Source organism: Zalophus californianus, chromosome 12 (assembly GCF_009762305.2).
Source record: "Zalophus californianus isolate mZalCal1 chromosome 12, mZalCal1.pri.v2, whole genome shotgun sequence".
Lineage (NCBI taxonomy): Eukaryota > Metazoa > Chordata > Mammalia > Carnivora > Otariidae > Zalophus > Zalophus californianus.
Genome location: NC_045606.1, coordinates 50,161,354 through 50,187,341, shown reverse-complemented (window position 1 = coordinate 50,187,341; position 25,988 = coordinate 50,161,354). Strand labels below are relative to the sequence as shown.

The window sequence follows — 25,988 nt, the reverse complement described above, 5'->3', positions numbered from 1 at the left end:
GAGGGTCCAAAGAGAGAAACAGAGTGAAAGGAAGAGCAAATGTCAGACTTATCTGCACACTCAGAATTTCACTGAGGGATGAAATTATATCTACCAAAATAGAGTTCCCTTCCTCCCCATGTATCAGAGAACAATGAATAAAAAATGAGTCAGCTGAAAGAATGACAGTTCCCCCAAGTGCCGTGAGTTAGTGGCATTTTTTTAAGAGTAAATCCCAAGTTTGCCAAATTCAAGAGTCCTTTGCTGGTGATTAGTTAGCATGATTGACAACAAAGGATACTTTGAAGAGCCACCCATCTGACCGTGATACATCTTTCAGGGTTGGAAAAAGGAGCCAGTGCAAAGCATCTTATACCCTCAGTCATTATCACTGTCCTAAAAAATAAGAGCTCATACAATTCACAGCACAGTTCCTCTTTTAGCTGAAAGTTAGACAGATTTCCAAGTCCCACAGAAGCATTCACTAGTGGATTTAATGAGAGATCAACCATGAAGCACATCGAGGAGAAAAAGATAATATAATCAAGTATCTGATCAGCCCAAATTACTCACATAAACAGATAATATGGGCCAAGGAAGAAAAATGCTCCAAGTTGATTTGAAAGATCTTCACAGATCTCCTAATAGCTTCAAACTTGTTGAAAGAATTTAATAGGCTGTTACTACAAGCATCCTTGAGGATCACAAGGCACCTCAATGCAGTTGAACGTCCTCAAGTCTTTTCTCCCACAGATATGCTGATGAGCTTGTTAAAAGCTGGGCTGCTTATGGTGAGCAGCAAGTGCTGAAAGCACTTGGTCTGCAGAGTGAGAGAAAATCTTTTGTTCCCCCCATCATGAGTTATTAAGGTTATAAAATTTGGAACTGAAAGTTGGTCAACAACAACTTGCCGTGCTAACTAAAATAGACTGTGTGTATCTGAAAAAGAACGTTACTTTTCTCACTCAGTTTGGGCTCCAAGAAAAGAAAATCAAAATCAGAATGTTGGGTGAATGTTGTGATTGTCTGCTGTTAATGGCAAGGCTGCCGTTTAGACTTCTGAATTCCTATTTCAAAGAAACTTTTCAAAAGCCTTAAATAATGGTTTCACTAGTATTTAGGACTTGCTCTAGATGGGAAATACATCTTTAACTCTTATTCAAAACTGGGTGGCTAAAAACTTTTCTGAGGAACACAGTAGAGCTACCTTGTAAACTCAGTCTTGTGTATTTTTGCTGGAGCTAAATTACAAGCAATATATTGGTGAGTTGTAAAAGTCAAATAAAGAAATTAAATTTAGCACAGTGTTTACAATGGTGATTTCTCATTGCAGGAATTATGGGAACTCAAAGTTTAGGCTTTGTGAGAAAGGCAGATTTGTTAGACTTATTTTTAAATTTATGGGCATCAACAAATAGGATAGTTTCCAAATATTTTATTTGATCTGATTTTTTTAAATCTGGCTGGCTATTTGCTTAAAGCATTCACAAGTTTCCATTTTATTGGTGGCTAAATGAGCTTTTATTTGTAAATACACTGTGTCTACTTTTAAACTGTTTCTTTGGCTTTAGAGTTTATGTTTCAATGCATAAACATAAAAAAGAAAGATAAGTAAAATCTATTTTAAGATCTGAGAGGCAATTTTGAAAGTTTTGCTGAACCCCAAACTAATTGGCACCAGCCACAGAAACCACTCTCGTTAGCAGCGAATAATAAAGAGAAAGTACCAAAAACTAAATACCATACAATGTTTTTGTTTCAAGTACCAAGTGTGTTTAAGGTTATTAACTAACTGTAAAGCAAAGAACAATCATGACAAACAATACTAGACTAACATTTAATGTTGATCTATACCAGCGCTTGTCATACTTTTATGGACAGAGGAATCGCCTCCCTGCCACCAATGTGGATTCAGGTTGAGGAGGTCTGGGAAGAGCCTGAGAGTCTACACTTCTAGCATCATCCTGTGTGATGCCGATGCTGCGGAATGCTGAGGTCCAGACTTTGAGTAGCAAAAATCTATTATGTATTGAGCACAGCACTAGGCATATATTTTAACATGCAATCTTCTTAACTACCCTAAAATACAGGAGGTATTATCCCCACCTATCAAATAAGGAAACGGAGGAAAAGAGAGATTTCATACAAGTAGCAAGTGATAGAACCAAACTATGAGCCCAAGTCTCTTTGAAACCAAGGCCCTTTGTCTACAATATTTCATTGTCTTCATCTCTCAAGAAGAATCTCTCAGGGCACCTGGGTGGCTCCGTCGTTAAGCGTCTGCCTTGGGCTCAGGTCATGATCCCAGGGTCCTGGGATAGAGCCCTACATCGGGCTCCCTGCTCAGCAGGAAGCCTGCTTCTCCCTCTCCCACTCCCCCTGCTTGTGTTCCCTCTCTCACTGTGTCTCTCTCTGTCAAATAAATAAAATCTTAAAAAAATTAAAAAAAAAGGAATCTCTCATTATCAGTAGTGAATGCTACATACAAATAGCCTGCTAATCCAAGATAAATGGATTCAACCTAATTCTAGAGCAGTTTAAACTTCAGATGCTCCAGCCTTACCACCTCACCTCATCCCCTATATATTTCCTTTTTGATAAATGGGATAGGAATTCAAAAGTCTAAATATTTTCATCATCTCCACAGGTGACTCTGGAAATCACCAAAATTACTCATCTGTTATGCTGTCTGAAGAGAAAACCCACTGCAATAAATGCCATCTGCATTCCATTTGTTACTGAAAATGGCAAATATGATGCTGATCAAGTATGTGGGCTTGAGGAAAAACATTTCATCCGTAAAAAACAGTTACACACTTATTTAGCATTTTCTCTTGGATGGCAACACACAAATTGTAATCTTTCCATTAACCTCTAGACCTTAGCTATAGTCCTTTTGTAGTTCACCTTTATTTCATGAAAGGCTCTAATCCAACAGATTCTGGCATCTCAAGCAGGTGTATGCAGAAAACCAGTCCATTCTGAGACCTTCCTCAGAGGCCAGGACATTGGGATGAAGCTGGCTCTGATAGGTTCCTTTTTCTCTCTACTTTTATGCCGTCGCAACAGCAAGCATGTGTCTTCAGAAACTATGATTAGTCAGAGCTCCTCCTGATGACCATGATATTTTCTGGAGCTTAGACAGGGCAGGCTTCTTTCCCCACTTCCACTTTCACAGTAAAACTTTTCAGTAGAACCAGCCATTTTAAAGGAACTCTATACTGGGCCATTTGTGCAAGATGGGATAATAAAATACAGGAAGAACTATCACCAACACTAAACCTGTTTAACAAAAAGAAATGAAACACAGATTCGGGTCTTACACCATCAATTCTCCCCAAAGTAGGAAGTTCTATCAGCCTTAACAACAATCCCACAGTTTCCACAAGCTTTTCACCTGTCTCACCATTAATTTTAGGCAGCAGTTGATTCAACAGTTATCAGGGAAAACAGATTCAGCAGCAGGGTAGTGTGTCATCAGGGACAAACTGGAATCAGTCACTCAATCCATGTTTGGGAAAGACACACGTAAGTATGACTCTCCCATTTTTGTCAACATTAGAAGTGACTGGATATTCATATACAGTTTTTCTTCTCATGTCTCCAAAAATCTACTTTAAGATTCAAGTTTATCAGACACAAGTGCAGCATACTTTATCAGCAATCCCCTATTCAAAGTATATAAAGAGCAATGCTCTCAAGAGAAGATAACAAAGTTACCTCTTAGAATAAACAGAAATCCACGAACTATTATTGCTTTAGTTAAGAAACTGTCAGAAGTAAACATATGACACAGTTACCAGATCACATCTTTCATTCGCTATTACATACACAAGAATATTTTTATTTATTTGACAGAGAGAGAGACAGTGAGAGAGGGAATACAAGCGGGGGAGTGGGAGAGGGAGAAGCAGGCTTCCCGTGGAGCAGGACCCTGGGATCATGACCTGGGCCGAAGACGCTTAACGACTGAGCCACCCAGATGCCCCAAGAATATTTTTAAATGGGTACTATTTTTAATAGAATTTTATTCCAAAGAGGGCTCAATATTGATTTTCAGGGGTATAGGGCAGCACAACCCAGTATGTAATGTATTACTTCCCAATGAGAAGACTGTAAATGCCATACTTCTCAATACGTGTGTATTTACGTGCATATTTTGGCAGATAACCCCTAAATGTGTGCAAGTTATCAATGAAAATATTTTGTTAATATGACCCGTAAGAGTCCTTACTAATAGAAACATGTCTTCTACACACATTGTGTAGCATCTGCTATTCAGTGTGGCCCCTGAGGAAGCAGCAGCAGAAGCAGCATCGCCCAAGAGCTTGCTAGAAATGCAAAATCTCAACAACAACAACAAAAAAATGCAAAATCTCAGCCTCACCCCAGACAAAATGAATCAGTGTCTGCATTTTAACAAGATCCCTTAGGTGACCCAGAGGCACTTTACAATTTGAGAAACACTGGTGTAGCAGTTATCAAGCTAGGCACTTTGTATTTGTTTTTTAATTTAATCCTCCTAACGACCCTAGTAGCTAGATATTTTTCTTTTCATCATCACCACTTAATGGGTGAAGAAACAAGATTTGGTAATAACTTTTCCAAAGGTTACATAAACAGGAAGGGACAGAGGCAACAAAAGCCCTGTTTGTTTCTCTCTGCTGTGTTGTCTTTTTTTTATTATTAATTTTTAAAAACTTTATTATGTTATGTTAATCACCATACATGACATCATTAGTTTTTGATGAGTGTTCCATGATTCATTGTTTGCGTATAACACCCAGTGCTCCACGCAGAACGTGCCCTCTTTAATACCCATCACCAGGCTAACCCATCCCCCCTCCACAGAACCCTCAGTTTGTTTGTCTGAGTCCATCCTCTCTCATGGTTCATCTCCCCCTCTGATTCCCCCCTTCATTCTTCCCCTCCTGCTATCTTCTTTTTTTTTAAACATATAATGTATTATTTGTTGTCGTAAAGCAGAATGTCTTCATTCAGAGCCAACAGACAGGTGCTGCATAGTATACAAAGTTTGGTGCACCTTTCTTACAAGGTTCGTGATCTTCAACTGATTTTTCAAAGAAGTCTATGATCCAAAACCATTTAACAATTACTTCTTGAAATCCTTGTAAATAGGTATAGGGGCAAGCGATCCCCAAGAATTTATTACCCTAACATCAATACTTTAATCCTTGAAATTTGAAGAGGGCCACTACAAATAATAAAGTCATATTCCAAGCAGGAATTTAACATTTATGCATTTCCTTTTAAAAATCTGTGGTCATGAAATTTTTCTCCCCTGCTTATTTAAGGATGCTTAAGAACTTATATAAAAGGAGAAACGAAAATGAAGGATACTTTGTGCTGTAACTTTTAAGTCTAACTGAAAGTTGGCTCGTCACTACAGATTTTTAAAAACACAGTGGTCAAAAGCATAGCTATTGGAATTCACTGGTTATCTAGGTTTGAATTTTAGCCCTACCGTGTGCTGTATACATAATCTTGAGCAAGGCATGTGGTTTCCTATACCTTAGTTTCCTAATGCAAAATGAAGATAACAATAGCACCAATTGCTATCCCTGTTGTTTTATTATATGAGATAATATAGGCAGTGGGCCGAGTGAATTGCTTGGCAACGTGGTAAGCACCCAAAATTGCAGTCAATTATTACTGAAAGTGCTGTATCTTATCAGTGATTATTATATTATAAATAGACTTACTGGAGTTTTTCCAGAGTCCAAGAAAGCTATTCACCAGATTTTCTAATCTTTATAAATAAAAGGATGGGCATTTAAGGAGTGAGCACTGGCCTAAAAACAAAGGGAAGGAAGGGGAGGGGAAACTTAAACTCCTTTCAGTTACATTTTTATTATGAATCAATGGTTCTCAAAGTGTGGTTTCCAGACTAGCAATATCACCTTCAGTGGGTACTTAGAAAAGCCAATTCTTAGGCCTCTCCCCAAACCCACTAAACCAAAAACTCTGGGGCTGGGACCAGCAATCTGCTTTATTTTACAAGTCTTCCAGCTGATTCTGATGCACCATAAAATTAGGTATCTGCCAGTATAAACGAAAGGGAGCACTGAGCAGGGACAAAGATACCACCATCCAGTCTCTAAAGGTCCATCTTTGGTGTGTGGACACCTGAAGCTGTGATTAAATCTTTTGTGATCTATGACATGTCATCATAAGAATCTTCCCCGGCAGAGGAAACGCACATCTGCATAAATAAGAGCTCTCAACTTCCTAAAGTTAGGGTGTTATCCTCCTAGAAGCTTCCCCCACCTCACCAAAGGGGATAAATATAATCATTAAGTTATGTAGTGCTATAAACATTTACATCAAAAGGTCATATCCTCATTTTCGACATAAATAAATGTCAAGTCTCTGATCCTAGCTTAAGGCCTGTATTTTACTAGGGCAAAATGCACATCTATTTAGGTTTAAAGCAGAGAGGTATTTACTAATAGGAAGGAAAATATGAAAGTATAAAGCACGCTGTTAAGAGTGTCGATTGCGAAGTCCTGCTGCCTGTTTTCCTAACCCAGGTCCCTCAGTTACGAGCTATGAGACATTGAGCAACTACTGAATCACGCTTTGCCCCAGTTACTTTCGTCCAAGAGGATAAGAACAATAGTAACTATCTTTTTCTTCTATAAAGATTTTTATTTATTTATTGAGAGAGAGAGAGAGAATGGTAGAGAGAGAGCATGAGAGGGAAGAAGGTCAGAGGGAGAAGCAGACTCCCTGATGAGCAGGGAGCCCGATGTGGGACTCGATCCTGGGACTCCAGGATCGTGACCTGAGCCGAAGGCAGTCGCTTAACCAACTGAGCCACCCAGGCACCCAATAGTAACCATCTTCTAAAATGCCAAGGATTAAAGGAATTCACATATGTAGAACATACAGAACAGTGCCTGGCATCTAGTAGGGGCTCAATAAATGTTCATTTTTTAAAAAGTAGATGAAACAGAACAAAAAAAAAAAAAAACTGGTTTCCTCTTTGTTAGTGGTCTTATCAAAAGGAATGCATTCCCTTTAACCTTGGGATTTAGACAAATGCCTTGATTTCATACTCTGCATGGCACCCACAATAAGGTTACAACCTTTATGTGGTTCCTGTTACTTAATTATTTCATGTACTTTTGCCAGGTTTTTTCAACCAGATTGCTGAGAACCACTAAGGACAAAAACTTCTTAAGTTTCCTCACATCCCCCACTCTGCCTGCCCTGTAGAACCAGCTAAACACATATTTATCTGTGATAATACAACATGAAAAAATAAAAATATGAATTACAGAATACAAATATTTCAGAATTTATTTAACGAGACAGCCGAAAAATTAGAAATATATTTATGTAACTTAAATATTCCTAAACTTATTTTAAACTTATTGCTAAGAATGCTTTGACACATTGAATAATTTCTAGAGTATCAAGCATAACAATTCAACCCAATTGTTTCATGGAGCTAGAGTCAAATCACCTTAAAACATTGTAAAAAAACCTACTCTTCAATAACACAAAAATGTGTTTATGACATTGAACATAAAGACTGATGAAGGTTATACTATACAGCCCTTCTAAAACTCCTTTAGGATGCTCCAACAGAGATAAAAAAGAAAGTTATTACCTGAAATAAAACCTGAGCTTCAATTTACTGCCACATTTCCAGGCATCCCATATCAAACCTAACTATAAATAGTCGGATCCTCAAAGTGCAAATCCAGTCTAATTTATAATTTATTTCCCCACTCTTCCTGTCTTTCTGTCCTGGAATGCTTCAGCCTGAAAGAAATACCATGATGTTTTACAAGTTGGGCTTAGAAACCGTCACTGCAGATCCACTGCAAATGGGACATTGTTTCCTTGGCTGGACTGTGATGTGAAGATAGGGCAGGCATATAACTATCTCTAGAATACAACGGCTTCCTGGCCCACATTTTCCTCCCCTCTCTCTCACACTGGAAACATTACAGCTATGAGTTTCTCTAGAACCTGTCACCAGGGAACTGTCCAACATACTTTGGCAAAGGAATTATTTCACCCTGTAAGAAAAGAGGATAGGAGGGTACTAAAAAGAATCATCTCTTGCTTGGATGCTGGCCATCTAATTAAATTCAGAAGGGTATTGATTCTGTCCACTTAAATTAACTTTAATTTTATGTGTAACCAAATTATAGATTCAAATGAACCAATATAGATCCCTGAAACGCCTCCAAAAATGTATCACATCTCAAAATTTCTAAAGTGAGTATGATTGAAGACTGACTTGGATTTTTGATTATTTTTGAATTTAACATAAAATTCCCAGCACGAACATTGAGGCAGGATATTACGTATAGTGGAGGCCACACAACTCAGCAACAAAGAAAGCAGAAACCTTCTAAAGCTCATTAAGGGTAGATTATTATTCCAGAGATTAATAAAATATTTAAGAGCAGTATTTTAAATTAAATTGACAACATGTATAATAATTTGTCACCTAACTCATCACACATTATAAAAGCATTTACATATATTAAAATCCAAATAGTCCAAAATTCACACATGGTGACAAGGATATCAACTCTTGAATCCTAAATTTGGCTAGCCAATATCTAGTTAGAGTATTCCACATCTTTACTAAATGTTGAGCAAGAGGAAATGAACTACGTATTTGGATCTGTGCCTTAATAATTCTCAATGTCAGGTCATAAATCTCCTGACAGAAAAATATTAAATTCTAAGATCACTTTCTCAAAGAATCTGCAGCATTGTTTTCTTCAGATGTTTTGCTACAGAGCACCAATTTTATTATCTCTGAGTCACTGTGGATATAATGGAGTCAGAAAAAACACAGGATAGACCAAATCACTTATCCATACATTACTACCAACTTTCCACTTGATTGCCTAGCAGATCTATTTCTCACATAATTATCACTCACTAGTACTAAATATTTGTCCCTGAAATTGGCTAAGACATTATTAAAATGCAGGGATGACAGAAAATGAAGATGATGAAGAAATGTTTTCTTTGTAAAACTGAACTAACAGTTCTCAGAATCATCTTCAAAAAAAACAGGAAAAGGAAATAAGCAACTATGCATTTAAGAAAATACATACCTTCCATATAATTTTCCAAATCTCCATGAATTACAGGAAAATAAATCTGAAAAAGTTTTAATGGCTGTGGAGAATAAAGCAGATAGAACTTTCAGAGCACAAACATTTTGTCTTTCTAGAAATAAACATTCACCATCCCTAATCAACCCCCTAAACTGTCAGTAAATTGTGTTTCTTGAACTCTTTTAAGGGGAGGACCACTTTAATCTTCCCAGAGATGACTGTCTAGGGCAAAACAAAGATTTCTTACCATGATTACCGTTCAGAAGCTAAAAATAGACATCCAAGGAAACTGAGATCAAGCAACTTCCTGACACAAACTGACCTAATTCAACAGTCTGATCTTTATCAGTCCTAACTGAAGACCCAGAGGGCTATGAAGCTTCTATTCTACTAAGAATAAGGGACCCCACAGAGGACACAGAGCCCTATGGGCAGTTTACATGTGAAAGAATAAGGCTTGCAAAAGATTAGAAATTACTAACATCTGTTAATAGAAGACCTGTTAAGTAAATTTTAGAAAGTCCATACAATGAAATACTATGTAGCTGTGAAAAAGAAGCAGGGAGACTTCTACATATGGAACTCTGAGAAGTACAGTAAGAATAAAAAACAAGGCACAGCAAATGTGTTATGACATGTTAATATTTAATACACACATGCGCACGCACACACACACACACACACACACACAACATGGCATTCTCAAGGACTACACAAGAAACGGAGCAGAGTAAGGAGAAAGGAGAGGAGCAATCAAGGAAAATGGGGAGAGATAAAATCTTTTCTCACTGTGGCTTTTCTCTCTTTGAATTTTGTACCTGTATATCTCATACATAAAATGATATTTAGTGGCACTGATGAGAGGATAATCTGTATTCAAAAATATTCAAGCAAGTGAGCAGTCCTTCACATCTGTGGGGCATACAGATGTATGCCCCATCTGTATGCCCCACAAGGAGTCAGGACAAAAAGGCCTACAGTATTCTAATGGTTTCCATTTCATCTTTTCCTCACTCACCAGGAAGCTCCACATAACAAAGACTCTTTTAACTTTGGGTAAACATCTTTTCCACCTACCGTTCCTTGGATTGTTTCAAATAAATTTCCCGTGGTAGCATAAGGAAGGTAGTTGAGTGGCAAAAGCCATTTCCCTTCTGTATTAATCTTCATCAATCCCTTTACAAAAGCTTCCGAGAATAAGCATGCATTCTAAGTAGAAAAGGTGCCTGAATTAAAAAGGCAGCTCCAAAGCCAGTCCCTAGCTCTTTGTTTCTAAACCCTTCCATAAAGAAATTCTGAGGCCAACACTATGCTGGTACCCATATTTGAGAGAAAAATTCCCCATTTGGTACATTCCTCCTTGACAGTACTACAATCTGAAGGTACTGAGTAGACAAGACAGAACACAGTGTTACAAGTGAGGACTTTGAAGACAGACTGCCCAAGTTTAAACCCTGAGATTGCCACTTACTATGTAAACAGGCAACTTACATAACCTCTGTGTGCCTATTTCCTTCTCTGCAAATTATGGGTAATAATACTACCTAATCTGATAGCACAACTTTGCATTCTTCAGGTTGCAATCCATTAGTGTGAGTAGTAAAATCAATTTGCTGAGTCACAACTGGCTTTTTTTTAATTAAATGATACCAAAAAAAAAAAGGAACAGAATAAGAAAAAATAGGAGTTTTAAAAATATAGTACAAGTTGATCATGAACATTTTTCCACTCTTATATAACATATAGACTGGGGCTATATGTGTCCTGTGTCTTAAGTTTTCACTGGGGGTCATGTTTGAAAGTCTATTATAGTTAACTATGAGGAAAAAAATGTATTAATAAGTACCAGCACTTAGTATACTGCCTAGCACTTAGTAAGCACTCTAAGGATGACCTCCTGTAATCTTTATTACAACAAGAGTGACCTATTTTTGTCATCATCATTATCTGCAGAGCTCAGAGATAAACAAGTAAAATCAATATATAACTGATGGCAACAAAAAAATTATATAAAAATACAAATCTTATTAAAATTTAATTAATGATACTAAAATATATATAGAAATAATTGTGAATGATCTCTTGGAAAATTATAAAAAAAGAAAATGGGAGGAAATAACATAGTAAGTTTATGTACCATAGTTTGGGTGAGAAAAACATTGAATTTAGGTGACTTCAACAATCTGGTGACGATAAAGTGTGTGTGTGTGTGTGTGTGTGTGTATGGGTGTGTGTGTGTGTGTGTGTGTGTGTGAAGGGGATTCCTATAGGTTCATAATGACCTGGAGAAAATATCAACTTCTCGTTCTTCTGATTCTATGTTTGCAAAGGAATAATCCATTATTACTTCTGCATCTCACCTGCAGCAATGTGCAGAAGGTAGGGGACTGAATCTAATCACTGGACAGACATCCCTCCAACTCTAAATTTTAACTTGTGCGCAGTGAGAACGGATGGGAGGGGTTAACATGAGCATCATATAAGTTTTATTTTTATGCTTCTCATTGCAATTTGAAAAATAAAAGTGGCATTCTCATTTATTTATACATATGTTCCTTGGGAGTCTGGTGAGCATGAAGCCATTGCTGAGACACAGACCAATTCTTTTTTTACTGACCAAGCGTAATTTCAAGACCACACAGCTAGAATGATATGGACACAATAAGAGATCCTGTCACCCTGAGAAGACTTTCTGGGCCACCAAACATTCTCCTCCAAAGCAAGATATATCCCACTGGTTTTTAAAACTGTGTTTAGTGGCAGAACCCAACATAAAAACTTATGATATGTGAAACTACTTTCACATATGCCCACTAGTTGAGGGGAGCCTGGGAAACTTTTCCTGATCATTTCTTACTAATTCCTTCTCCTTCCAGATGGCAGAATTAAAAGAGCTCTGTGAGACCGTTTAAAAGCCTCTGTTCTATCTCAGTAGCTGTAACACTACAGCATGCGTCAGAATGATCAGAAAGGCTTGATGATCAGCCGACCCTGATGGACCCAGACGGTTGAAGTCCACCAGTATCTGATTCAGAAGGCCAGGGGTGAAGCCTGAGAATGTGCATTTCTTACAAGTTTTCCAGGTGATGCTGATGATCCTGGTCCAGTGACCGCACTTTCAGAACCACTGCCCTAACATCTCCTCAACACATTTGCCTAATGTAACTAAAACAAGGATCACCTACATTTTACTCCTTTGCAACTAATTTGGAAGTTTTAAAAAATACTTTTATTACAATAGTATCCCCAAAAATTCAAGACACAAAAGCCTATTTGGATCTGAGGATTTTTTTTTTTCCTACAAGACAGTTTTTAAATCCTAGTGATTTAGCATCATTAATTGAGAACACACTCACCAGGGCATGAGAAGGTTCTGAAAAAGTACTATAAAAACAAATTTTCATAGAAGTTCTTTAGGTTCTGTTTGCTTACAGAACAGTAAGTGTTCCCTGTTTGGAAGTAATCCCTAAGTGTTCCCTCTCGTTTAAATTGCATCAATTCTTAACATACGTGGCACACATATTGTAGTCTATGACTGAACAGAGGCCTTTCTGTTCTCAAGGAGAATGGAAGGATGTTATTTTCAGGAACAGTGAGGCTACCTTTCCCATTTTTTTTCTGACTGGCAAAATACTGCAATGAAGTATTGCTCAACTCAGACTGAAACAATTTTTCCATCTGTCAAAATATTTTAAATAGTATCAAGCTGGTATTACTTTGTCAAAACATTTCATCAGAAACAGTATCTAAATTTAAACAAGCAGTTCCTCGAACTATGTAAGTAAGGTGAATAAACTGTCACTGACACAATATATTTTTTGGGAAATCTGCAGTCTTGTTAGAAAGACCTTGAGGGAAATGGGTGTTCAAACTAAGGATAAATGTACACTGGGTAGAGAAAAATGAATACTGCATGAAGGGCTGAACATTTCATTGTCCTGGAAATGACATACTTCAATTCTTCCCAAACAGCATAAAACCACCCCCCCTTTACAAGTAATTCTGCTCAGTCTCAGTAAACCTACAATTTTGCAATAAAATATGAATGATATGATTGATGTAGAGACTTCAACAAGCATAAGGACCGTGGGATCTGGAGTTAATGCTAATTCTCTCCTTCTTATCCATGTGACCTGGTACAAGATTCCTGATGTTTCCGGGCCTCAGTTCCTACAACTGCCCACACAGGTCCTGCCTTATAAGTGAACTTAAGATGTGGCACTAATAAGGTATCTGATGGACTCAATTTTCCTGTCTTCATATTCATCCATAAAAACTCAGATTAATCCCCACAATTGGAGTTTAAATTGGGAAACAGTATGAGTAAGTGGGAAAATAATGGCTAGAGATTTTTCATATCAATAATATGTATAACTTACATTCTGGATTTATATATTCTCTTCTTTTTGTTATAAATCTAGCACATGAAAAGCATTAACAGAACATTCTTTCCAGATCAGACCCACCTAAGATATTTCCCCCATAAAGTAGAATATCTCCAATTATCTACAGATGATACCAAAACTTTTACACCTTTAAGGAATTTAAAATTCACTCTTATGTCTTAAATGCAGGTCACATATCACTTCAGGAGGAAGTATGGTATATTTGTAGCAAACATTACTGTTTGCTATAAACTCTCCAAAGGTCAAATAACTACAGACCACAAATAAAATTTCTCTTAAGAAAAATTTTCCTTTCTTGTACCTGGTCAAACAAACCTACATGACTATGAATGAAACAGGGTTAAAATAGTGAAGTTTTTTCCTCTTTGATGTTTAAAATATTCTATGTAGGCTCGGTTTTACAAATTTCATATTCTAAGTAATCTAGATTGCCAGAACCAAGTTCACTAGAGGAATTAAGAAGTCTTTAACAATCAAAATTGGTTAACAACACTGTCAAAATGTTTAAACTAGTTGGGAATATAAATGTAAACTAAAGCAAAGTGCTGAAAATTGTTTTTGTATACATAAAGTTGTTTTTTTTATCCTTCTTCAGAATCATGGGCTACCTTTTAACAGAGACTAACTTATTTATAACATTTTCATATATATCTATATTTGTCAGCTTCAGAAATATTTCTCTACTTGTACTTTTTGCATGACTTCAAGTATTTTAATTATCCAGAAAGTACATCTGGCCAGGTGAAGAGTCACAGATGCGTAGCTTTCTTTTCACACAATGATCTTTGGTGTTAGTAAATGATACACATTGCTTTTCTGTATGGGATTACGGTTTTGAAAATATCACTAGGATTTTGATTGTTACGATTTTATAATGTCAGAAACACTTTTTGGAATCCAAGGACAGCTAAGCACTTACTTTGAGAAAATGATACGGTATAACAAGAAGAGCTCTGACTTTCAAAAAAAAAAAAAAAAGACCCTAAATCACTACCATTACTTTTACAAAAGTCAATGTTCTATGTTATTGTTGTATCAAGAGCCTTTTCTATTGTGAATCAGGTAGAAGTCTCATTTATGTGCATGCCTTTTGTCTTCTTGGATCGATCAGTGTAAATGTCCATGCAGATGGAGGTATCAATCACTTGCCCATGGACACAAAACTCATAAATGGGTTATGTGTCCATGGGTTTGTGCCTTAGCCCCCCAGCTAGACTATATACTCTTTGAGAGGGGCAGTATGCAGTCTAGCTGGGGGGCCAAGACGCAAGCACACAACGTAAGTTTAATAATAAAAGTGAGAAATAACAACTCAACTAATTAATGCAAGACATGTCACAATGTGAACTGTGCAGCGAGGACAAGGCGTGAGGTCACTGCTGGTTCAAATGACCATAAAGAGACAGTTGCTTAAGAGGACTCCTGAAGTAGACACAGGGAACAGGAAAAATTTAAGTGGAAACATGTTTCACGTGTCCAGAATAACAGGAGCCAAACAGAGCAGAGTGAGTAAACAATCTGGTTGGAGTGAAGGATTTATATTTTTAAAAAAATATTGATGAAACTAAATAAACAGGTGAAAAGTTTGTGAAAGTCTTGAATTAAAGTCTGGTTAAGAATGGCAGGAGTTAATCCTGTCAGCACTGTTATCCATCCAAGAATTGTGAGTAGGGAAGCACCTTGATTTTAAAAGGTGTTTGAGAAAAATATTCAGGAGTGGCATGAGTAACTAGTAGGTGAGGAGACCCCAGAGCTGTGTATGAAAGGCTTCAGAATCTACTAGTCAATTTCAAAGACCCCTAAATTTCTCAATGTTAGTTAAACATATCTTACTGCTGTCTTTTATTTTCTTACAAATACTACAACTTCAGAACCACATAAATGCAGTTTTGGAGCATGTCTAGAACGGCTTCACTAAGATTTGCTTCTGAAAACATGCTACTGATGGATCCTCATTATCTACTTGCCTTTACCACTGCAGAACGCCCTGGCCAGACTTGGATTTCCAACTGCCAGCCCCTGTATTTCTTTTCCAGTGGCCAGCAGTGTTGGGGACATAAACCCCCCACATGCCAAACCCTGAGTCCTGTCCAGCAGCCCTCAACCGATGACTAGAGTCAAGAGTTGGCATATAAGTATCTCAGCTCCCTCTCCTGCATAGAATATTTCTGATGTGCAGGTTGTATACTCTTTCCCTCAGTTCCCAGTAGAATAAAGCTTTAATTATCCAGGATAGTAACTTACTTGATATCTTCCCCCATACACACTCCCACGCCCACTGTCTTCCACACTCTTTCCCATTTCCCCTATTGAAGTTTCCTGGACTGTTTCCAAATGACTTAAATTTGAGTCCTTGCTTTGGGGCCTGCCTGGGGTAGGGGTGAACTCAAGCTAAAACACTCCATGGTGTTTCAGCCTACTCACCTTGGTTCAAGTTATCTCCCTTGTTCTAATAGTCTCTCAAGACCCAGGAAGAACCCCTTTTACCCCTACTCCCAAGTTTTCCTGATCAACCCAGATCATTGTGCCAGCTTCCTTTCCTGAAACTTGTTAAACAATTACAGCCTTTACTTTTTATTTGTCCTATATAATGTGGTGTGTTATGTATATATCTTATCTTCTCATCCACTAGGGACTCACCTTAGAGATCAGAAACTTTGCTTCTTTGTATCTTCCACAAGCACAGAACAGAGTTTTGTGTCATTCAGATGGCTACTGATTACTACTTCTGTTGACTTACAGACTAGAAAACCTGCTGATAAAAGGGGAGTCACACTTTATTTAGCTTAGGATTTAGATATGGTTCTTCAGACACATATGGTTTGGCAGAATGAGAGAGGTAAAAGGACCAGCAAATTCGAATCTTAGCTTTCTGGTTTCTAAGCAGAAATCCACTGCTCCAACCCATGTTTCCAGTTTCCGAATTTTTCGAGGTTGGTATAGAATGTAAAGGAAACCAAGAAAATTCATTTATCTTTTATTCAAACCTAGTATCATTCATCCATTTTCTTATTCAACAATTGTTTATTGAGCACCTGTCATTGTGAGGCATTAGTAGAGCAGACCTGTACATACTGGAGGGAAAATAAGGTTTTTGCTGTGTGGCACTTACAGTTGAGGGTACAAATGAAAGAAGATAAAAAAAATGAGAATTATGGAAAAGTGAGGCCATGAAAGAAAAACACAGAGTCCAGTAGGAGAGAATGGCCAGTAGGGAAAGGAGCTACTCAAATGGGGCTGGTCAGGAAAGGTCCTCCTGTCCTAAAAAATAAGCAGATATATCAGCAAGAAACATCACTTAGAAATTCAGGCTCTTGGGGCACCTGGGTGGCTCAGTCGTTAAGCGTCTGCCTTTGGCTCAGGTCATGATCCCAGGGTCCTGGGATGGAGCCCCGCATCGGGCTCCCTGCTCGGCAGGAAGCCTGCTTCTCCCTCTCCCACTCCGCCTGCCTGTGTTCCCTCTCTCGCTGTCTCTCTCTGTCAAATAAATAAATAAACTCTTAAAAAAAAAAGAAAAAAGAAAGAAATCCAGGCTCTTAAATATTTTACCCTATTCCAATAAAATTGAAGACCGTGGCAGATTCCCCGTTTGATGAAGACAGATTCCCTAATGGTGGAATATGAAGGGAGTAGGGAGCATATATGAATATCCAGGACAGCATGCTTGATTCTGAAATGTCTTCCATTCGGGACCCCACCCTTCCACTCTGAGAATTCCTCCTGGGGAAGTCACAAGACTTAGCTGGTAAAACTAGATTACCACTCTGTCGCCACTGATATTGACATATGTACTTGAGTTACTAAGTATTAATTTAATACAAACAGGGTAGAAAGTGATATAGTCCATGAATCTATGGTAAATAATCTAAGATTCAATGATCCATATTTCCTTTTTTGTCACAGAAAACCTACTTCTCTTCAACCTTCATGCAGCATTTACATTGTAATAACTTGTCTATGTATGTGTCTTCTAGACTATTAACCTGTTAGATCTGAAGACAAGGACAGCCTTGAGGTCCCCACAGCATAATCCATTTATATCTTACCTATATGAGGTGCTCAACTAGTGTTTGCCAAATGAATTAATAACACTATTAGCATTTAGTTATATATAAGCACTATTAATGCTTAATATTTTCCTGGCACTGTGCTAATTGCACCTGGTACTGCTTACGATTGTGAGCTCTGGAGTCAAATAGCCTAAGCTTAATACCTGAATGTGTCATTACTAGCCCTAGACCTTTGGAAAAGTAATTTACAATCATCATTCCTCAGAGTTCCCACTCATAAAATCCAGATAATAATGCCTAGTTCATAAGCTGGTCAAGAACATTAAATGACAGGACGCACTTAGCATAGTGCCTGATACATTATAAATGCTGAACTTTTTTCTTTTTAAGTCCTACTTATTTAAGTATTCTCTACACTCCACATAGGTGTAGTGAACTCACAACCCTGAGATCAAAAGTCACATGCTCTCCTGACTGAGCCCACCAGGTGCCCCTAAATGCTGAACTTTGGGGCGCCTGAGTGGCTCAGTTGGTTAAGCGACTGCCTTCAGGCTCAGGTCATGATCCTGGAGTTCCAGGATCGAGTCCCACATCGGGCTCCCTGCTCACCAGGGAGTCTGCTTCTCCCTCTGACCCTCTTCCCTCTCGTGCTATCTCTCACTCTCTCTCTCTCAAATAAATAAATAAATAAAATCTTAATAAATAAATAAATAAATAAATAAATAAATGCTGAACTTCTACACTCTTACATAATCCCACAATAGTACCATGTAACACATGAGGGCATTGAATCTTTGAGACTCAGATCACATTACTTATGACGGGCAGGGCTCAGATCAACCAAAATCTATGGGACTCCGTATCAGTCAAGGTTTAAGTTAACTTGCTATAAAAAAGAAACCAAAAAATACAGTGATTTATACAATAGAGAAGTTTCTCTCTTGTGTAACCTTCCAGATTGGCAGTGCCTTCAGTGACCAATACTCTTATCTCCTCTTGCCCTGACATTTCCTAGAAATGGTATGGTTGAAGCAGGATCAAAACCATCTGAAGTTCCAGCCAGTAGGATAGGGAAGGAACACAGAGAGTAACAAACAAATGTCTGAAAGCACAGATCCAGAAGTGACACACATCACTCACATTCTGTTCATAAGAACTTAGTCACATGGCCACACACACCTCAAACGGGGACTGAGAATTACAGGGCCTACCTGGTCAGCCATGTGCTCATGTGCAATTTTATTTCCACAGAACAAGGGGGAATGGATTTTAGTTAGACAGCTAACAATCTCTGCCATGGACTCCAACCCTATGCTTCTCACAATAAAGAATTTAAGGTCTCATTCCATAACTACCCCATTGCCATCTCTAAAAATGTAACAGCCTATTATGCTAGCTACTTGACTATGTTACAGTGGGGATACATTTACTACACTCTTAATAATTACACGAGCTTGTGTTCTGCCCTTTCTGTAAAAAACCATCAATCTCTTAATGGCTAATTTATGCTATTGCATCCAGTAAAATTATATGCTTTTAGGGAAAGGCACTAAAGACCAATTGACAAAAATCACACTTAGTATTATATATGTGGGAAATTAGGATCCCCCATAAAAGTTACTTAACTGAAGTTTTAAATAGTCATAGCTAGTAAATCAGCCAGATATAGAACCCCAAAAAAAGAGAATGGAACTAACACTTGAACACCTACCAGTATTCTAGGGGCCTTAATTAATTCAAACAAGTAATTCCTGAGCACTCATTATGCCACAAACACTGTGCATTACTAGAGACCAGACACTGCCTATGCCTTCTGTAAGTTTAGGTTCAACTTTTACATAAATTATTTAATTTTACCTTCACTTCCACCTTAACAAAGTAGAATCATAAATGAGGACTCAGAAATGTAGTCAATTTCCACATATCACTCACTAGTTAATGGTATCATGTTAAAACCCAAGTCCCCTTGGCTCCAAGACCAATGCTCTTTCCATGATGTCCTGACTCCTCACTCCAACCACACCACACATATTAGCAATGACTTAACCAAAAACGAACATATCACACACTTAATATCATTATCTGAATTTTTTCTCATTTTCTGACTCAAATGATCCATAAAAACTACATATGCCAAGTGAGTCCCCACTGGAGCCATGATTAGAGAACTGTGCACATGGGCATACATCACAAGTGGCAATTAAGTGCATAAAATCAGCAGCACTGACCCAAGAGTGTAAACAACAAGCAGACTGGGGAGTATTATTAATCACATGCACACTGTCTACTTAATTGCAACTTGGGCTCTTCAAAGCTAGAAGAGAAATTTCCACTTAAGGAAATTTCCAACTGACGGTAAGACCTCTGTTTTCAATATCTGAGTATTTTAGATAAACATATGAAAATATGTATGATTTCAAAAGCAGCAGAGTCACCAAATATTTAAATGAGTTACTTTGTCAAATATATAAGCAAAAAATACTAAGTTGGAAGATTTATACAAAATCCATTTTCTTTTATACTGTATTTTGTGGTAGTTGAGAAGGAACAGGGAAACACAAGTGTTAAGACCTTACCATCTGAGAACACCTACATAACAAGACAGACCTTTTCCCATTGTATCATTCAATCACCCTCATAATTAAACATAAGTACCTACTTGGGAAACAGGAGTAGGGGCTGGTACTCCTCACTTGAAGGCAAAATTTATTTTGATCTCTTTGTCTCTGTAGCATTAAGTTACAAGTAAAGATATATGGTGATGCATTCTATACACGTTTATTGTTGTACATTTTATATGTAAATTTATATGTAAATTTATACATTCAGATACAGTAGAAGTCACAGTTTTGGTCTCTTTCTACATTTAAATGCTTAGATAGTAATATGGAAAGAAAGTATTAAGCTGTTTATTATTCCCAGTGGGATACTAAATGGAAACTAAATAAGTCTCAGGAATAAAATAGAGGATTAAATCAATTTATGCAAAAAAAAAATTGGTGTCTAGACTGTTTTTTGCTGTAACTACATTCAGTATAAGGTTAAAATAAAGACAACTTTGTGTTCTATTATAAAATTCAACTTCAACTACCATTAACTTGCTCCATCTGAGAATATAGACATTGTATCTTCAAATCACTTACACAATAGCTCACAATATTATTACCTTAAAATGTAATTCTGATACTGATATTGAGAAGCTGGAAAGTTCCAATTGAATGAGTTAACTTGAAGGAATATTCTTTTAAGCAATTTTACACAAAATGAGTATTATATGGTCATCAAAATACATATGCAATAAATGTTTTCTTTTTAAAAATTGCAGTGCAGGAAAAGGGGGTTTCACCTAAGCAACAAGTATGTTTGCATTTCTTAGCTTCAGTTTTAAAGAAACAAATTAATTTCTTAAACTCTTCTTTTATTGACGGTATTTTTCTCAGCATGGTTCATGAAGAATTGTCTGAGTGCTTCTTTATTAACTAGAATCCATAATTTCAGAGTTTTCAATTGTAGTTTCATAAACATTAGTAGAATGATTGTTGCTCCTAAAAGTAATCTTTTGTCAATTACATATCTGAAATCATATTTGTCTTCCAAAATATATAAGAATTTTTTTTCTAGCAAGCTGTGCCAGCTTTAATATAACCTACCTGTCTGCTTGGAATAGTTTGTTTTGAATATAGCACAAGAACTTTAAAATTTATATTTATTAAGACATTTATTTAAGATATCTGCAAACTGAAAAACAATTTGTTCTTATGGTATGCCTCTTATTTTGATCTTTAAAAAACCCACATATAATGAACACATTGCTTTATAATCTCTTTTCTACTTAGCATACAGAAAATATTTTATATGTTATCACATACTCTCTTGCAGTGGCTTACACAACCTTCTTTTAAAATATCCTTCGGTTCACTGTGTTTTTTCATTAAAGTATTAGTAAGTCAAAGGAAACCTGATACTTACAGAAGTATGCCTTCCACCAGTTAAAATCAGATCTTACGCTTGACACTCCATCTGGAGAGACAGAGCTCTAAGAGGAGGAAGACCTGACTTTTAGGGTGGTTGATACCTGAGTTCCTGGGAAGTTACTTAATATCTCTTGGGACTTAAAGTATTTTGTTGGCAAAAGTCTAGATAATAAAGAATATCTTACTTGTCAAGAGAGTCTCTTGAGGATCCTTCAAAATTTAACATCTATGACTAAAATATGCAGCTCAGTGGAATCAAGCAGGGGAGAAGTGTTTGCTAAGGTGAAGGTGAATGGGGAGGGCTTTCTCTGTGCAGCCTAGAGCCCCGGATGACTGATCCTGCAGACTTTTCTTTAGATCAGACCAAGCATATTTTTCAAGCAAGTAGGAGTTTATTCCTTCCTTCTTGAGCCGACACCAACCCATTTTTCAAATTGTGTCCAGCCATGCATTTTATTCAGTGACAACCTTTCTTTCTCTAAATCTTTCAAGATGAACACTTTTTTCCCCTTGACTGTCAAAAATCAAATTATGTCACGTAATTTGAAGGAAAAGATCTGCAATGGCAGCCAGACCAAAAACACCATTTGTATGCAAAGAGAGTTAAAGTACTGGAAAAGCACCCTTGCCAGTAGAGTGTGGTATCATTAAACACAGAACTAAATCTGAAGCAGAAGTAGTAGAAAAAAATATATCTTGAAATGTGATAGGGTCCATTACGCTTCTTGATGAGATTACTTGCCTCTCCAATACATTACCCAAAGGCGCTTACAAAACTGAGGGAATATATTACACTGGAATTATCAGGACTTTCTAAGTAGGTCAAATTTTGAAGCAAAAAAATACTTCAAATTTTATGCAGTGTTACAAAAAAAAAATCTTAGGAACTGTACAGCGAAGGTGCTAATCACTTTTTAAAGTAATTTTAAAAAAAAAAAAAACTTCTTACTCTTCCATAAACATTAAATGTATCACTTTAAAATGCAGAGTCACACACCTGAGGCTGTTCTTTCAGTGTCATCTTAATTCAGTTTTTGATAATAAACTGAATTTTAATTATATAAATATCTTTATTCATTTGAAACTCTACAAAAGTTGGGCTCTAGAAAAGTTCAAAATCTAACTCTTATCATTTTGAACCAGATTCATTTCTAGCTATAAATATAAAATACTTTTTCTCCTTCTTACTGGGTTTTCATTCATGATGTTATTACAAAACAAGAGTTCCGGTAAATGTTTTTAATAAAATTTTAGTTTTCTTATAGGTAATCCTAAAATAGCAGGTTTACTATTTATGTAACTTTTCGTATGGGAATACTGAGACATCTAGCAACTGTAGCATATGCCCTACACAGCAACATGATTACATAAAAACTGACTTAAAGACCTATTTAATTAACTCAAGTACAAGTTGAGTAAAAAAAAAGTTAACTGCTTTAAAAGTACAAATTTCTTTTGAAAATCATCTCAAGTGGGGTGCGCCTGGATGGCTCAGTGGGTTAAGCGACCCACTTTGGTTTCGGCTCAGGTCATGATCTGGGGGTCCAGAGATCGAACCCCCAGGTGAGCCGGCTCTGGCTCAGTGCAGAGTCTGCAGGGGATTCTCTCTCTCCCTCTTCCTCTGTCCTTCCCCCTACTTGTGCACATGTGAGAGCTCTCTCTAAAAATAAATAAATCTTTAAAAAAAAAATCATCTCAAGTAAGAAAAATGCAAAAATATAGATCTTTTATTTTCTAAAGTTATAATGACAGAGGTTAAACATGGACCAAAAAAATACTTGTGAAAACAAATAATACTAACATAGACCTGCTTGACTTGCATCTGCCATGATACCTGAATAGTCCACCATTAAAGCACCACTTTAGTTGCAAGCAATGAAGCCCCCAGTGAAGATACCATCTGGGAGTGAATACATTACGCCAATAATAGCGTATTGTGAATTACTGTGAATAATACAGACTTGACACATTAGCATCAGTAACTAGCAGGCCTCTGAGAAAAGGGAATGTAGAACTGTAACATTTAAATTGTATGTGAGGGGAGGAAAGAAGAGTGAAATCCCTCAGGTTTAGGCCCTAACAGGCTGGAAGAAGGTTCACGAAGCTCAAAAGGCAGAGAAGATGTCTTTAAATGATTTTACACATTATTAAGACCAACTTTTTATTTTCAAGAGGAGGAAATTTAGGATCAAAGAAACCAACAGAAAGGGAAATGGTGAACGGCAGCCCTGGAAACAAACTTTGCTGATGTCACAATCTACCTAGCACTGATGTCACTTCCAGGTTTTTGGATAATTACCCTCTCAATCAGAACTAAAAAGCTGTTCCAAGTCATATAAAAATTACAAATCAAACCATATCATATTTACCGTCACAAGAATCTAACCTAGTTTTAAATGTTAATCGACTACAATAAGGCACACTGTAAAGCATGTGGAATAGAAATAAATTGGTAGATGATTTTAAAATAAAAATAAACAAAAAGCAACAGGAAAATTTCGTGATTTTTTTTCCCTTAATCCCACCATTATTTGTTCCCAAACATTCCCCAAACTTCATATCCCTTTTGTCCCTTTCTTCTTTTCATGCAGGTTCAACTTGCACTCCACCCTGAAGACTCTCAGATAGCCATCTCCAGTTCTGCCATCCTGACAGTGACTAATCCCTCTCTGGAACTGCCCCGAGAGAGAAACTCTTCGGCGTCCTGCTGCCAGAGCAAGTACAAGTCCACATAATGAACATGGTACTTCACAGCATGCAAAATCAATCTCACTCTGTACATTCCTTGTCTCATCTCCTTCTGTGTGTCTGTAAAACCTCCATTCTATCACCGTGTTTAAAAAACACTGTCCTTTTGATCTTAGGCTCACCCTTTATCGAGGGACACAGACAGTCACAAAAGATGTCTACTCCTTTCTAATGATGCCACTGTCCTCACCACATGCCTACATTTCTCAGTTGTTGAACTTATTTTATTCCTTCCACCCTTCCCCTTGACAGTCCATCCTAAAGGCATATTTTTTTAAATTGTGGTTAAAAAAAAAAACCCACACAGCAGGAGATCTACTCTCATAGCAACTTTTGAGTGTCATGTACAGTATTATTAACTATAACTACAATGTTGTACATCAAATCTCTAGAACTTTTTCATCTTGCTTGACTGAAATTTTATACCAGTTGAAGAGCAACTTCCCATTTTTCCCTCCCCATGGCCCCTGGCGACCACCATTACTGCTTTCTTTCTCTGTGAGTTTGACAACTTTACATAACTTGCATAAATGGAATCAGGCAGAATTTGTCCTTCTGTAACTGGCTCATCTCACTTAGCATAAATTACTTAAGGTTAATCTGTGTTGTAGCATATGACAGGATATACTTTCTTATGGCTAAATAATACTCCATTGCATGTTTGCCACATTTTCTCTATTTTGTCTGTTGATGGACATTTAGATTGTTTCCACCTCTTGGCTATTGTGAACTGAATATTGCAGTGATATAGGAGTGCTAAGATTTCTTTAAGATCCGGATTTCAACTCTTTTGGATATATACCCAGACGTATGATTGGTGGATCATATGGTAATTCTAGTTTTCATATTTGAGGAACCTGCCTACCGTTTTCCATAGCAGCTGCACCATACTGCATTCCCATCAACAGTGCATGGGGGCTCCAATTTCTCTACATCCTCACCAACACTTGCTATTTTCTGTTTGTTTTTTTCTTAATGTCCACCTAACAGCTGTGAGGTGATATATCATTGTTTTGACTTGTATTTCCCTGATAATTAGCAATAGTGAGCATCTTTTCATACACCTGTTAGCCATCTGTATTGTCTTCTTTGGAGAAACAGCTATTCAAGTCCTTTGCCCATTTTAATCAGGTTAATTATTTATTTATGTTTGCCACTGACTTGTAGCATTTCTTAATTTTTTGGATATTAACTCCTTTTAGGTAAGATACGTGGTTCATAAATACTTTCTCCCATTCTGCAAGTTGCCTTTTCATTCTGTTGATGGTTTCCTTTCCTGTGCAAAACCTGTTTATTTTTGCTTTTGTTGCCTGTGCTCTTGGTGTCATATACAAGAAATCACTGCCAAGACTAATGTTATGAAGCTTTTCCTCTGTATTTTTTCCTGGGAGTTTTTTGTTGTTGTTGTCGTTTGTTTTTACCTTGTCCAGCTCATTTGCCACTGTAGTGCGCTGTCTTTAATGTTGCTATGAGTATTGTTATTTTTTTTATTTTATGTTATTATGTTACGTTAGTCACCATACAGTACATCATTAGTTTTTGATGTAGTGTTCCATGATTCATTGTTTGCTTATAACACCCAGTGCTCCATTCAATACATACCCTTTTTAATACCCATCACCAGGCTAACCCATCCCCCACCCCCCTCCCCTCTAGAACCCTCAGTTTGTTTCTCAGAGTCCATAGTCTCTCATAGTTTGTCTCCCCCTGAAAGTTTTATAGCTTAAGATATTAGACTTAAATCTTCAATCCATTTTG

The 25,988-nt window shown here is 37.1% G+C and overlaps 1 protein-coding gene across 6 annotated transcripts in view; it reads right to left on the bottom strand.

Annotated features, from left to right (window-relative positions):
- Window positions 1-25,988, bottom strand: part of HDAC9 (histone deacetylase 9) — a 739,057-nt gene that overhangs the window by 708,674 nt on the left and 4,395 nt on the right. For 3 of the 6 annotated variants that reach the window (XM_027573169.2, XM_027573170.2, XM_027573173.2), the window contains exons 2-3: window positions 16,139-16,253; window positions 9,090-9,153 (exon numbers count right to left, since the gene is read on the bottom strand). The exons of the other annotated variants lie outside the window; for them this stretch is intronic. In XM_027573169.2, the coding sequence (XP_027428970.2) occupies window positions 9,090-9,116 (27 nt within the window). In that variant the 5' untranslated portion in view covers window positions 9,117-9,153; window positions 16,139-16,253. The remainder of the gene's footprint in view (window positions 1-9,089; window positions 9,154-16,138; window positions 16,254-25,988) is intronic. 6 annotated transcript variants of the gene reach the window in all.